Source organism: Trypanosoma grayi, assembly GCF_000691245.1.
Source record: "Trypanosoma grayi strain ANR4 Tgr_419_V1, whole genome shotgun sequence".
NCBI classification, from domain to species: domain Eukaryota; phylum Euglenozoa; class Kinetoplastea; order Trypanosomatida; family Trypanosomatidae; genus Trypanosoma; species Trypanosoma grayi.
Window position 1 is genome coordinate 1 of NW_008826038.1, and position 14,706 is coordinate 14,706.

Below are 14,706 nucleotides of genomic sequence, written 5' to 3' on the forward strand. Positions count from 1 at the left end.
GCCGCAGCAACACGGCTGTACGCGAGGACGGTGGGGCCGGCGCTGCTGCGGGTGGTGCGGGCGCTGGCGACGACGACGGGGCATTGCCGGCAACAGCGGGTGGCTTTCGTGCCCCAAGCCCGATGATTCTCTCCCTGCGCAACAGTGCGGCCTGTCGCCGGCGGCTGCAGGCCTTTGCGCAGAGGAGCAAAGCGAAAACAAAGAGCAGAAGCCCGAGTGGGTGGTCGCACGCACCATCACTCGTTCCCGAAGAAGACAGTGGACGCATATAACTGGCGTGAAGGGGCTGAACAAAGGAGCGGGGTCGAGAGGGAGAGAGAGAGAAGGAGAGAGTGGTGGACGACACACGGATACGCACACTGGCGATTGCGTTATGTACGGAGAACACACATACTTTGAAAGAATACAAAGAAACGAAAACAAAAAAAAAGAGAACAGCGTGTGAAGCAAATGTCATGTCGGTGACATGGAATGTAATGCCACACAATGTCTACTTTTCAGTTTTCATCGTTCACTGGTTGTGCTCTTAACTGTTCACAGATTCCTTCCAGTTTGGATACTTTACTTTGGCTGATGAATCAGTACTTTGCCTTTTTCTCCTTTTCCTTTCGAGGGGTGGGAACTTTGGTATACATTGAAAGGCGAAAGAACCCAACGGCACCGCTGATGCCGCGTGGCGTGAGCTGCAGGACCACGGCTGTGCATCGACAGTCGCGGCTGCCTCCATTCCACGTGCTGTTTCCTGCCGCGCCCTCTTGCTCTTCCAACTCCTCGTCGCCAGCCTCGTCGAGGCGGTTTCCTATCGTTAATGTGGACGTCAACGCTCCTATTTCCACAGTGGGTGAGGGCGACGGCAGCAGTAGTACGGGGGAGAGAAGTGACAGACAGCTTGGTTGGCTCCGCCACAATCTTCGGCATCTGGCGGGGGGGAGGAACTCGAGGTCGCGTAGGCCTGCGCAGATGCCGGAAGGAAGCCCTCAGTGGCCGCGCTATGTCTTTTCCGCGCGTAGCTGTGGCTACATGTACGACCCGCCGAATGATTCGAAACTCGCTTTCGTCACCCCAGACAACTACTGCCACCTATGCCACGAGCCTGTAGAGGTGGCGATTCGGCATTGCGCCTGGTGGGACCACGTGACGCGACAGGCGGCCGTTCGCCTCATTGCAATTCAGCCTCGCCGCTGGGATGCTACCGCGGTGCTGCAGCAGGCGCAAAATGACTTGCCCGCCTCTGTGATGGAAACACCGCGGCCTCACCCATTTCTTGCCCACTCTCCTATTTCTGTTGATGCTGATGATCCTGCCTTGGTGGATATGAGCACCTGTTACGTCTTTGAGAGGGAGGCGGTAGTGCGGCGAGCCGAGCTGGCGGCAATCCTGCGTGTCTTGTGCACGACCCAGACCGCCACCATCGAGAGTTGCAATAGTGCCTCAGATAAAGGCTCCGATGGGGTATCCAGCAGACCTTTGCTCTTCCACTCTCTGTTTCCTTCACCCGGTGGTAGCCCTGCGGCGAATGTCGGGGAGAGGACGTTCCGTGCGTACATCAGCCGGCAGATTAGTGTGCTCCTGCCACCAATGGCACCAGAGCCCACGACACGAATACAGCAGCGTTGTTGGGGACGCAAGAACCTGGAGATGATGTTTGACCTATTAGGTGTAGCGTCTTTGCAGAAACTTGTGGGCGTGCCCACTGTGGCAGCGACAAAGAATGAAAAGGCGACCGTTATTCGACAGGTTGTGTACGAACTAGCCACTGTGCTGTCCGAGAAGCATGTAGTCGCATCGTCTAATGCATCGTGCACTGGCTCAGACCTCGATGCGGTGGATACTGCGGAGCAGACGCGTTTGCTTGTGGAGCTGGCGCTGCAGCGCCTGGCGCATGAGCTGATTCACCTCCACACCATGCTGCTGATGGAGCAGGCGTGGGGGACGTACGCGGCGTTGGGCTTCCCCACTGAGTCAGTGGTGGAGGCGAGCAGTTTCTGCTGATTTGTTCCAGGGCTGTGGGCATTTCCCGGTGATGAAGAGAGAGTGATGGCTTGAATGCGTCTCAATCTGGATCCGATGGTAAGCCCGCTATTATTGTTATTATTATTATTATTTTTATTTCCTTTTCTTCGATTGCCACCCGTTCTTTTGTTTTAACCCTTGGTTTTTTCCCCTTTATATCTTTCTCTCACACACACACACACACACGCTCTTCCCCACCAGAAAAGGAGTAAAAAAAGACAACCTCTTTGCTAAAGGGGCACAACAGCAACGGAAACTTCAGCGATAAGAAAGGCTAACAGCATAACAAGGAGCGAAGAGCACACATATATTTCCCAACCCCCAGGAATTCACAGGCGCGGAAAGGTTGAGATAGTGCGAATACTTCTTGTCGGTCCAATACGCCAGCCTTGTTCTCCCACTTTTGGAGGTGACTGAGCCGCCATGGATGCGGGGCGTGCAGAACACTCCGCTGGCAGCCCACTGAACGGAGGCACGCGCTTCTTCTCCGAGCCGGGTGACAACCACCGCCGTGGACTGGCCCGTGACACCGCCATTCAACGTGCTTTGCCCATTCTTTCGACCCAGCGGCGAGTCACTTTCCCGGTTACTCAGGGTGAGTCAAGCGGCGGATGCGCTGCCACTTCATTGTGGCGGGGCTTCGCCAGGAGATTGACGCCTGACATGCCTGTAGCTACGGATAATTTATCTTGTGGCGAGAGGGAATCCGGAGAGTTGCACGCATCCGCTCCATCGCCTCCCGTCTATACATTTCCAAAGGAGGCTCCCGAGCCAAGCGAGCCAAAACTCTCTTTTAAGCAAAGTGTAGTGGACTACTGGAAGCGCAACAAGGAAACCGCTCGTCTTGTGACGCCTGGGCTTTCAGGCAATTTATCTCAGAAACCAACGTCCAGCCACGCGGAGGCAAGCAGCCATGGCCATTCTTTACGACCCTGCGATGAGGCTTCCATCGGTGAATGGAGTGCTGCGAGTGTTGCAACCGATGAGGAAATGAAGGATTCTCAGCAGTTGGACACCGATGCGTGCAGATCAGAGAAATGGACGTATTCCATCCTTTGCTCTGTTCTGCAGCGGCTGCCTGAGGCCTCTCTGCGGTCGCGATACTTCCATGCATGGTGGCGACGGATTTTGCAACACAATTACCAAGAGAGTGGCGGTGCCCAACATCCAGTAAGAAAAGAAACGGATGGAAGGACGGCAAGGCCAATAGGGGCATCGTCGTCCCCGAGTCCTGCATACCCTGCTCTGCGGTTGCAGGCGCGCCCCGTTCCCGGGTCCGAGGCGTCGGTACCATCGGAGGCCAAACGCCGTCTGACACCGAGTGAGGAGCCTAACGCCGCGCGGCCAACTATAGCAGACACCGCCCAATTCAGTGGGACAGCGTCGGCTGTGTCGTATCCCCTCGGCGACGACGGCGAGATGTCCTTTGGCGATGCTGACACCCGGTCACAGCGCTCGCCTGCCTCCGTGGCGCACCTGTCCCCCGACGTTTTCTCCGACTACTCCTCCCGACGGCAGTCCGCGCATTGGCCGCCTACGCTGCGCGCGTTGGGCGCTGTGGGCGGCAGCGGCAGGGGCACGCAACCGTCCCGCTCCTCGCTGTCCCAGGGGATGGCGCTGTTCTTCAGCTGTGGAAAGCTGGAGGAGGAGGAGGCCGCCTCCCGCGCCCTCATTAGCCACCAAGAGATGTCCCTGCGGCACGGGATTCAGACAAACGCGAATCGTGTGATGGACAAGATACTCATGCTCGCTCTTCGCGGCAGACCGTCAGGGGAGCTTTTCGCACCCGGGCGCGAAGAAAGTGCGGAGAGCGCGAAGAGGAGCTTAACGATGCTGAGCGGCAAGAGTTCTTGCACACCCGAGAGGCAGGATTGGCCGCCGCCGCCGCCGTCATCTACGCCATGTGCAACGCAGACGGTTTTGACTAGCTCGCCACCCGTTGTTGGGTATGAGGAGGGGGAGCCGCCGACGCTGGCAAAGAACGGCCCCCCGTCGCGCGTCGACGACACGCCGGGGACGTCGGTGGCAGGGAGCACCGCTGCAACAGCGCTGTCGGAGGAAGCGACGGTGCCAGCACCACCACCATCCTCGTCATCATCAGTGGTGGGCCACCGAGAGAGTGCCGCAGTGAATGGCCGGCTCGACGCTTTGGGAGGCACTAGTAGCGTGAATAGCAGCAGCAACAACATAAAGGCTGTTTCTGGCGATGGAGGTGACGTTGTTGTTGGCGAGATGAATGAAAATGCCAATAGGAACAAAAATGGGAGCGTTACCAATGATGAGGTTGACTCCCTAGATGAGGCAAAAAACAAAAACATACCGAAAAGAGCTGCTGCGCTGGACCGCGAGTATACTCAAAGCGCGCCATTGTCATCGCTCAGTCCTGCATCATCGATACGGAGGGATGCCGGTAGCAGCAGCAGCAGCAGGCACAACAATAACGGCGCAAGCAGTGGCACGGCGGGGCAGAAGATGTTGTCTTCGCAGAAGATGGTGGACGCTCGGTGGTGCCTGGAGTTTCGCGAGGAGGAGCATGCCAGGCGACTTCGGATCGCGGAGAGGTACCGCCGAGGGCTGGAGCACATAATCCACATTTGTTTTGTAGGCTCCACCGGTGCCACCGCGACACCCTTAGGTGCAACTGCGCCCCAAGAGAGTAGTAGTTCAGTCAAAGACTCATAAGTGTTTCAAGCTTCTTTGTGTAGGTTTTTTTTGNTTTTGCTTTGCTTAGTTCCCCTTTCTGTTCTGTGTCCTGTGGGCTTCTTTTTGTTGTATTGTGCGGAGACCTAACACGGCGGAGGAAGGATTGTTTCTCTTCCGCACGGAGGCGTGGCAAAAAAAAGAAAAGAGAACAAAAAAAAAGGAAAAGGGAAAAGGATGGGGGTGTGAGTACGAATGAAGAGAATGTGTTGGTGGATAGTTCCCGCTGTACATTTTAGTTAAAAAAAATCGATTTTTTTAATTGTTTTCCTTCTCATATATGCTTCGCCCCCAAGAACTATTTCATTGCCCTGCGCCACGTCGTTCTTTCCATCTTCTTTCTCACGCTGCTTCCATGTGGTGCGGGTGCGTTGCCGCCACTTCCCCACAACAGTGCCGGCATCCTTCAAAGAAGAAGTCCAGAGTGTACGCACTTCCCTACTTCACTACCGCAATTTTTGTTAGTGGTATCACGACACCGATCTTTGTTGTTCCCCCCTCCCGACTGCTTGATTCACTCGTTTTTTTAAAAAAAAAAATTATGTTGCTTCTGTTATTCGCAGTGCTGCTCAGGTGGGGCGATTTTGTGTTTTCTTTTTCTCTCGCTCTCTTTGTGGTGTTTCTCTACGCGTGGTGCAACGTCGCAGCGTGTGCGAGAAGATTGATACGCCGTAGAATATATAAATATATCTATATATCTCTGCATGGGGACTGTCGGCTTAACGAGGGCGCCGCACACGGTGCGCGGTGGTGGCGGTGGCGCTATTGCCGGCTTCAGCACCCGAGCCGCGGTCTACGCTGTGCTGGTGCTGTTGCTGTTCGCGTCGCAGCTGGTGGCGCGTGTTCCGTGTGCGGAGGGGCGCCACGTCTTGGCGGTGGACCTTGGGTCGGACTGGGCGAAGGCGGCTACACTCGGCGGCGGCAGCGGGGCACTCATGCGAGCCAACATCGTTCTTAATGACCAGGCTAACAGAAAGAGCCCGCAATGTGTTGCATTTCGCTTTATGCCCCACCACGGCAACGACACCCTGCAGAGTGTGGAGCGTGTCTTCGCGGAAGAGGCGCAGGTGCTCGAGCCACGTTTCCCTCAACAAGTCGTCTGTGGGGCGTCACTGCTCGCAGGGCGCGGTCTACAGCGGGATGCAAATCAGCAGGAGGGCAATAATGTGTCTGCAGGAAAAGCAACGGAAACAGAATCAGCAGCAGCAGCAGCAGCAGATACCGATGAAGAAAGGGAAGAGAATCTGCTATCTGCTGAAGATGTTGCAGCACTCTCTTTTGCTTTGGTACCGGGACGTTCCGGCGACTCCTTGTCTGTGCGCGTTGTTGACAGCAAGGACAAGGAAAGGGCATTGGAGTTCTCGGTGGAAGAGCTGATCGGCATGTTCTTGGGCTACCTGAAGCGTATGGCGGAGCGCGGCCTCGACGGCGAGCCGGTGCGCCACCTCGCCGTGACGGTTCCGCTTGTCGCGCCGCTCGCATACCGCCAGTCCATTGTAGACGCCGCGGCGGTTGCGGGGCTGCGCACAGTACGGGTGGTGCACAGCACGACAGCAGCGGCGGTGCAGCTGGCGCTCCTCAGTGCGGAGCAGCTGTTCGCACCGGGGGGCGAGAGGGACGCCCGGTACGTGATGGTGTACGACATGGGTAGCCGCCACACGGAGGCCGCGGTGTACCGCTTCACTCCAGCGCGCAAGCACCTGGGCACCGTCACGCTGGTGTCGGCAGCGGTGAACGTCACACTTGGCGGACGCGCCTTTGACCTCTGCATCGCCCGCTACGCAGAGCGGGAGCTGTTCCCGAGGGCGCAGCCAAAGCCCATCGCCCCGGTCCTCGGCAAACGCACCGCTGCTGCGCGGAAGGCGGCAGTGAGTCTGCTGCGCGCGGCGAACAACGCGCGAGAGCGGCTCTCAGTGAATCAGGAGGCCCCGTTGATTGTGCAGGGTGTTGGTGAGAGTGGCGTGGGCGACTTCACCGCAACCATTTTGCGTGCGACTTTCGAGCAGGAGTGCGCCCATCTCTTCGACGAGGCGGTGCGTGTGCGTGACCGGGCGATTGCACGGACGAAGGGGGAGGTAACGTCTGTGCAGGACCTGCTGCGCTTCGAGCTGGTGGGTGGGGCTGCGCGGATGCCGAAGTTGCTGCAGCGCCTCAGTGACGGTTACGGCAGGGCAGCGGACCGCAGACTCAACAGTGACGAGGCAACCGTCACGGGTGCCACGCACATGAGCGCTGCACGTGCTAATATTAACGCGGAGAGTGTACGCGTGGAGGAGCCGCTGACCAACAACGTGTACTTCTCCGTTACACCACCGCTGAATGCGGCAGAGGGAGCGGAAGGTGCGCGGCATCTTGTGTTTGCGAAGGGGACAACGCTTGTGCCGGCGCTGCATTCGCTCCGCTTTCCGAACCGCACCTCCGACTTCACGCTGACGCTGCATGACAGCAGTGGTCGGTTCGCGCGAGCAGTGAGCATCGCTGGGGTGGGGAAGCGTTTGCTAACGGCACAGCAGCTGCCGAATCGCATAACTTCTACTACTGCTTTTGCTGCTTCTGCCACCAACGACAGTGGCGCTGAGGCGAAGGGCACAAGGGGAGTCACCTCCCTCGAGCGCACAGAAGTGGTTGTGGAGGTGACGCTCTCAGATAGCGGCATCCCTTTCGTATCCAACGCGTACCTCCGAGCCATGTACATGAAGGAGACAGCGACGCCAGTGGAGGGTGACGCCACCAACAGGACCACCGCCGCTGCTTCTGCGACGGAAGATAACACCACACACGAGGCAGCCTACCAAGGTGGCGGCGAGGGCGTTGAGGAAGACGCCACGCAAGAGCAGCCACAAGAAAAGGAGGATGCTGGTGAAGATCAACAACAACAACAACAACAAGGGCAACATAAGGCCGTGGAGGAGGAAGAGGAGGAGGCGGAGGATGAGGATGAGAAGAGGGAGGAAATAAAAAGGGACAATCAGGTCGACAAGAAGACAAGAAACGGGGAAGGTGCCGCTGCTTCTACGTCTACTACCACACCCACCAGCGGCAACGAAGGCGCAAGACGCTTTGTGCGCAGTTTCCCACTGCAGCTCGCAGCGGCGTCGGTGTCGGCGGGCGCAAACATTGACAAAACCGAGGCAACAGCCGCTCGTGACCGTCTCCGCGCATTTCAACGCGCCGACGAAGAGCGCTTGCGTCGAAGTGCCCTCCGCAATGACCTAGAGTCTCTTTTGCTACACTACAAGTCTCTCGACGCGTGGGGAGAGCGTGAAAAGGCGGGTGGTGACGCGACAGACTGGCGGGAGACTGTGGTTGACGTGGCCCGCTGGTTCGACGAGGCCGCCGACGACGTGGAGTTGCCAGCGCTGCAGCAGCAACTGCAGCGGCTGAAGGAACTTCGGGCTGTGTGACGGCCATTCATTGACGTGATGGTGTAGACTGGTGAGTGTCTCTCTGTTTGTGCTCTGATACACCCGACCCGCGACGCCTACTTAATGGCCGCAATTCGCTTCATGCTGCTGTTTGTGGCTGCTGCTTCAAGTGCCATTTTTTTTCGTTCTGATATCTGTCTTTTGTTCTCACTTGCCGCGTGCGCTTATCGTCTGCTGGCAGCAGCACTTTGCAGTGGGAATAGTGTGGGCACGGGGAGCTGCCTAATTGGGTATTCCACACACACACACACACACACACTCAGGTACATACTCCCAGGTCCACGCATACCGAAAAAGAGAACCACACACACGCACATATATATATATATATATATATATATAATCTCGCAAGACCCATATCCTTTTTTACATTAGCGCTGCTCAAATGCTTCGCTGCTCCTTTCGCCGCTGTGTTCCGACTGCCAACTGCACGGTGCGGAACCCACTCTGCGCCGCCGCGCTCGATCACTGCACGCCCGTTGTGTACACGTCGTTGCCGAACGGGTGCCGTGTGGCGACGGAGTACTTCCCCAACTGCCAGTTCGCCACTGTCGGCGTGTGGATCGACGCCGGAAGCCGCTTTGAGGACCTGCAGAACAACGGTGTGGCACACTTCCTTGAGCACATGAACTTCAAGGGGACGGCGAAGTACTCTAAGCGGGCGGTGGAGGGCCTCTTCGAGCACAGCGGTGCGCACTTCAATGCGTACACCTCGCGCGACCGCACCGCGTACTACGTGAAGGCCTTTCGCGAGAACGTGGAGCAGATGCTCGACGTCGTGTCGGACCTGCTGAAGAACAGCCGCTATGACCCACGCGACCTCGAGCTGGAGCGGCCGACGATCCTCGCCGAGATGCGAGAGGTGGAGGAGCTTGTCGACGAGGTGCTGATGGACAACTTGCACCAGGCCGCGTACGACCCGGCGTCTAGCGGGCTGCCGCTTACCATCCTCGGCCCCGTTGACAACATCGCGCGCAACATCAACCGCGACATGATCCGAGACTTTGTGCGCGTGCACTACACCGGCCCGCGCATGTCTTTCGTCAGTTCCGGCTGCATCCGCCCGGAGGAGGCGCACCTCCTTGCGGAGAAGTTCTTCGGCGACCTCCCCGCGACGAATAACCGCCCGCCGCTGCAGGCGCAGTACCGTGGCGGCTTCACCGTCATGTGGAACGAGCAGATGGCGACGGCCAACACCGCCTTCGCGTACCCCATCTGTGGCGCCTCACACACCGACAGCTACGCGCTGCAGCTGGTGCATAACGTCATTGGACAACTGCGCGAGGGGCAGTGCGATCATTTCGCCTACCAGCGACTGAATCCAAAGCTGCCATGGGAGCGGTTGCAGAGGATTGTGCAGCTGCGACCCTTCTACACCCCGTACGAGGAGACCAGTCTGCTTGGCTACCAACTCATCACTGCCCGCATGCCAGCCGCCGAGATGGGCGTCTCTAACCGGGATGAGAGCCAAAATGTGCTCCTAGACCACATGCTGCGTACATTCAACGAGTTGGCGACCACTGCCGTTGACGCAGCATTGTTGGAGGAGGCGAAGAGCGAGTTTAAAAGTTCCGTCATGATGATGCGGGATAGCACAACGAACAGCGCGGAGGACTTGGGGCGGCAGATGATTCACTTCGGCCGCCGCGTGCCCATCCGCGAGGTCTTCGAGCACGTTGACGCGGTGACGCCGGCCATGTTCCGCGATACGCTGGCGAAGTACATCGGCGCTACGGTGCCCACAGTGTCGTACATTGGCTCTGCTAGCGCTGTGCCGAATTTTGATGCGGCCGCGCAGATGACGCACCGACTTGGTGAGGCGGCCTGATGCTTGTTTAAAAAGGGAAAAAAAGGCTAAAAGGAACCGAAGACTACAGCTGTGCATCGAACTGGACACCTTCTTGGGTGTCGCTGTGTTAGGGCGCGGGTGTGTGCACCAACTGGATGGGCATGCTGTTGGTGGTGGTGGTGGTGGTGGTGGTAGTGATGGTTCTGGTGGTGGTGGTAGTGGGCGATGGAGAAGTAGCGATAAGAAAGCGCAACATGGCGGCGCAGTAGGGTGACGCCTTCTCTACTGTCTTTGACGTGTTGCCTCTCGCTCTATCTCGCTGCTTGAGAGGCAGATTGATGGTTGGGTGCTATATTCTCAATAAGGAATTTGGCCAATTAGCTTAGTTTTTTTTTTTGTTCTCTGTTTCTCTCTCTCTCTCTGTGTGTGTGTGTGTGTGCAATTGCGTATACATGCGCTTGTGTTTATGTGATGGTAATTGTTGAGCGGCTCCAGGCTTGTGGCTCTTACCACCAGTGGTACGGCTGCTGTTGGATGTGCGGGGACGGAGCAGCAGCTTGGTGCGTGTAACTCTGTTGTCTTGCTCCTCATCCAAACAATGCGAAACGAACAAACACACAGATACGGAAAGGGCCAGGTACGCAGCGGCACACCCACACATCCACTGGCGGGCCAAAGGAAAAAAAAAGGATAGTGTAGCGGCTGGCGGGAAAGTGTGATATACGTCAGCGTTGCCTCCATGAGGCGGGATGAATGGCTCGCAGCGCTGCAGGAGATGCCATGGACACCGTGCGAAGAGAGCCATGGCCTGCCCCGCTACCGCGCAGTAGAAGCCTACCACTGCACGTACTGCGCTTACACCGTGTGCGCTCGCTGCTACAATGCAATACCCACTGGACTTCTTCTCGCATCACGTGAATCAGGCGCCACTGGCAATCCTGCTGTTCCAAGAGGCTCCACCACGCTCCGTGCGGCTGAGAATGATGACGACGACGGTACGCCGCAAGGTGTAGCGACGGGCGAGGGCTTCAGTTGGCCGCGCTGCTTCTTGTGCCGCAGTGGGGCGTTGGTGCGCGAGACTGTGCCGGTGCACGAGTGGACGTGCGAGGGGCCGAGGCCGGCGCGACGGCTTCAGCGCGGCCACAACGCATCGTACGATATGGACGTGACGCAGCGGTACTACACGATGAAGGAGCAGAGGGACAAACGCGCCCTCTCGAAGGCACCGCTCGTTGCGCGCTTCCACGGAGCTGATCCACCGTCGCGCACCTTTGCCGACCACCACCACCAGAGCAGCAGCGAGAGTGGCGGCGGTGATGACGCTGCGTGTGATTCGGCCGGCAGTGACGCGGTGCATCGCGGGCCATTCTGCGAGGAGGGCAGCAGCTTCGTTTTCTCCGTGCAGAACCCCCGCATGGAGCAGTCCTGCGTGTGGTGCGCCGTTAACCGCCGCGTGCAGCAGGCGCAGCCCGTGCTGGGCGCTGAGGAAACGGTCTCCCCTCTGCAAAAAATGCGCTGCCCGCCGTCGCTGCCGGGCATCCCGCCGCGGCGGTTCCGCGTTGCTGTTCCGTACGGGGCGTATGGGCTCCACAACGTGCACGCGCTCGCACTGTACCTCACGGATGATATCTTCCGTAAAGCCACACTGAAGCTACAGGGGACCACGGCAGATGTTGAGCCAAGCACAGCGGGGGAGCAGCCGCAGAAGCAGCTTGTGCGGGAGGGGCAGCTCACAGCTGGGAAGGAGTTCCCCCGAAGTGTTGTGCGGCCGCTTCTCGTCGTGGAGGTGCTGCACCGCGTCGCCACGAGTGACCCGCTGCGGGAGCTGCTCAGTGCGCGGTGGTTCGCAAGAAGTACAACAATCGATGCGGTGAATGTGTCCCCTCCACCAGCGGCACAGCCCAGCGAGGAAGTGGTCGGCGTGCTGTGCGACGCCAACTTCGACGAGAGGAACAAAAATAAGAAGAACAATGACAGTGATGGCTGCACGCTGCAGCCACGCAAGGAAACGATGACGGCAGCGCAGGCTCCTGGTGAAGAGGATGATGTGTGCATGACTTGGTCTGACGGGTTAAGATGTGAAGAGCTGCTTCTGACCGTCGACTATCTGCTCCACGGCCGCTCTGTTGCCGTTTATGGTATCGCCTCCAAATACTTCTTCCTTCAGCACGTTTCGCAGTCTGCGGAGTTGAGACACTACGGGGCCGCAGTCGTGGATGGATACCGCGCGGCCCCTAATCACATCGCACGCCAGTTGCGTGATATAGCAAAACAGCTGCGGGAGAGGCGGGAGAAGGCTGAGCGGGAGCTCCTGCGGAGCTTTTTTTTCCACCAGTCTCATCGCGATTCACTCGGAGTGGATCGCCGCTCTGAGGCTCCTCCACGCGAGAACGAGCAGCAGGAAGAGGAGCGGGAGCTTTACATCGTGGACGCTTCCCCCACGGATTCCCCGCGAAGCCAGTCGTACCGCACCCCTTTGCGGAGTCGAGCAAAAGAGGAAGGGAGGAGCCTCTCACGGAGGCGTTGCGCGGATAACGCAACGGCTGACGGCTTTGCTGTTTTAATGAATTTGCAGCTGGCCACTCCGCCACCGCGTGAGGAAAAGGGAGGCGTGCCACTCTTCTCCCCGGCTCCATGTGCCGTCAAGCAACGTGAACACTCTATGCTCCTTGTTCGAGGGGGAGAGACCGATGCGGAGGTGCAGCGACGGACCGTGTTGGGTCAGGAACAGCAGCGCCTGCTGCCGCCTTCACAAGATAAAAGAGAGAAAGCTGAAATGGAACCGCCTCTTTCCCACCACCACGAAGAGGTTGATGAGAAAGCGCGCGCATGGTCACGGCGGCACTGGCTGCGTGAGCACTCAGACTGGAACTACGACGTGCCACTGCGTGGTTTACACGGCGCCAAGCGTCACCGTGACGAAGGCGACGATGATACAGCAGCGGTTTCCACGATGCATGACAGGCGCCCACGGCCGCCTCGCTTTACCGTTTCTTCCCCCGACCTGCTGCGCTCGCTTCGCCTTGCGTGCCGTGCGCCGATGCGTGCATGCATAGGTTGGATGTCGCTGCCGTCGCCCACCGCGCAGGGCCTCGTCTCAGGCTCGGCGCATACCGCGTCGCTGTCGTCGTTCGGCCAGAGGCGCCCTATGCTCCTCGTTGTGCACGGCGTGGATCAACTTGACCCCCCGCTGCTGCTGGAGTTGCAGGCCATTGCGCGGGAGCATCCACACCACGTTGTGTTGCTTTGTTCCTTCGATGACCCCAACTGGCCGGTGGCGAGCGGCGCCGGTCTGCTGGACCCTTTTCGCGTCGCGTATGTCCACCTGCGCTCCTTGCTGCTCCCGCGAGTGCACGAGATGGCGCCCGTCAAGAGCATGTCGCTGCTCACGGAGCTGGAGGCTTCTATGGCGGGCGGCGGAAAGTTCAGTCGCTACACCAGCCGTGGTGGCGCTCTAGCAGCGGGTGCCACGTTGCCACTTCATGATACCATTCGCCGCGTTCTTTTTAGTCTCCCCGCTACATTCAGCGAGCTGCTGCGATGCATGATTGAACGCCAGGAGACATCTGGTGAGAATGTCTTTATTCCAATGAGTCTGCATCAACAGCACTTTGACGAATGTGGGATGATGGTTTCGATGGGCCGACTGAAGGCCATTGAGCGGGAACTCACCTCCAATCGCCTCGCTATCCTCAATGCGGCGGAGAATAAGCTGATGATTCCGCAGCACAGACGACTGCTGAAGGTAATGGAAGAAGTTGTGGAGCAACGACGTAACGTTGATGCGTCTGCCGGGCCAGCTCCCGTTGAGGCGTAGGCTCATACACTGGTGTGCTGATGGAAGTGCGGGCCGTATCCGTTTTACCTTGCTTTCTTCTCGTGGTAAGGTTTACCGTGCCCGTGTTGTCGTCGCTTAACTGCCTCACTTTCGTTATTATTATTATTATTATTATTATTATTATTTGTCCTTTTTCCCGGTTTTCTCTTAGGTGGCTTCAACTTGGAGCTATAAACTGAGTGCTGCACACCATACCGCACTGCCGCCCATATAGAGTTCGCCGCAAAGGCAGAACAGTTCTCGCGGGGCTTCTTTTGTGTGAAAGCAAGAGGCAAAAAGTTGTTTAATTGAAGTGGAGAGGCAAAAAGGAAGGAACAACTCAAACAACCAAGGGGGCGTATGTTCGCTGTACAGATACTTGATGCACTGGCGGAGGCGGCCGTCCTCCTTTTGTTTGACATTGCGCCGACGTGCACTAGCAGTGAAGACGACGACAACTGTGCATGCACCAGTGCCTGCATCACGGCGGTGAACAGCTGTGGTTCACTGGACTCCTCCGTGCCGCGGGGTCAGATGAAAGCAATGCCTCATGACAACACCGATTCATCGAGCCCACCCACATATTCATCCATGGATGGCAGCAGCTATGTGCAGTTGACAATGGAGGAGATTCTACTAATGCAGCAGGAGCAAGCACGTGAGGGCAATGAGCCTGCCCGCCGCAGGCAGGGGAGTAGCTGCACTAGCGTTTCGTCTGGCTGGACGGCTGCCGGGAGGCCGCTTGTGCGGAACCCCTCCTTCGACACAGAGGACGAATCATGACTCTTCATTCTCGTTTTCCTCGTTGGAAAGAATCTCTCTCTGTGTGTGTGTCTCTTTTCGTGTTTCAACTCTGGCCACTGAGTTTATTCTGTTTTTGTCACTATAGTTGTGTTTAGATATACATCTATATAGATGTGTATATATTTATATATATATGTGCGTGTGTGCGAGCGTCGGGG

General features: G+C 57.8%; 6 protein-coding genes across 6 annotated transcripts; all 6 read left to right on the forward strand.

The window, feature by feature from the left end:
* Nucleotides 1-960: 960 nt before the first annotated feature.
* DQ04_04191000 (hypothetical protein) lies at nt 961-1,992 on the forward strand (the record flags this gene model as incomplete). The annotated part of the gene is made up of 1 exon (XM_009313400.1): nt 961-1,992. The coding sequence occupies one exon, from the start codon at nt 961-963 to the stop codon at nt 1,990-1,992; it is 1,032 nt and encodes a 343-aa protein (XP_009311675.1).
* Nucleotides 1,993-2,436: 444 nt separating this feature from the next.
* On the forward strand, nt 2,437-4,695 carry DQ04_04191010 (hypothetical protein; the record flags this gene model as incomplete). Its single annotated transcript, XM_009313401.1, has 1 exon — nt 2,437-4,695. The coding sequence occupies one exon, from the start codon at nt 2,437-2,439 to the stop codon at nt 4,693-4,695; it is 2,259 nt and encodes a 752-aa protein (XP_009311676.1).
* A 722-nt stretch (nt 4,696-5,417) lies between these two features.
* On the forward strand, nt 5,418-8,117 carry DQ04_04191020 (heat shock protein 70 (HSP70); the record flags this gene model as incomplete). The annotated part of the gene is made up of 1 exon (XM_009313402.1): nt 5,418-8,117. The coding sequence occupies one exon, from the start codon at nt 5,418-5,420 to the stop codon at nt 8,115-8,117; it is 2,700 nt and encodes an 899-aa protein (XP_009311677.1).
* A 406-nt stretch (nt 8,118-8,523) lies between these two features.
* DQ04_04191030 (mitochondrial processing peptide beta subunit) lies at nt 8,524-9,966 on the forward strand (the record flags this gene model as incomplete). Its single annotated transcript, XM_009313403.1, has 1 exon — nt 8,524-9,966. One exon carries the CDS (start codon nt 8,524-8,526, stop codon nt 9,964-9,966), a length of 1,443 nt encoding a protein of 480 aa, XP_009311678.1.
* A 700-nt stretch (nt 9,967-10,666) lies between these two features.
* DQ04_04191040 (hypothetical protein) lies at nt 10,667-13,744 on the forward strand (the record flags this gene model as incomplete). Its single annotated transcript, XM_009313404.1, has 1 exon — nt 10,667-13,744. One exon carries the CDS (start codon nt 10,667-10,669, stop codon nt 13,742-13,744), a length of 3,078 nt encoding a protein of 1,025 aa, XP_009311679.1.
* Nucleotides 13,745-14,104: 360 nt separating this feature from the next.
* Nucleotides 14,105-14,527, forward strand: DQ04_04191050 (hypothetical protein; the record flags this gene model as incomplete). Its single annotated transcript, XM_009313405.1, has 1 exon — nt 14,105-14,527. One exon carries the CDS (start codon nt 14,105-14,107, stop codon nt 14,525-14,527), a length of 423 nt encoding a protein of 140 aa, XP_009311680.1.
* Nucleotides 14,528-14,706: the final 179 nt, after the last annotated feature.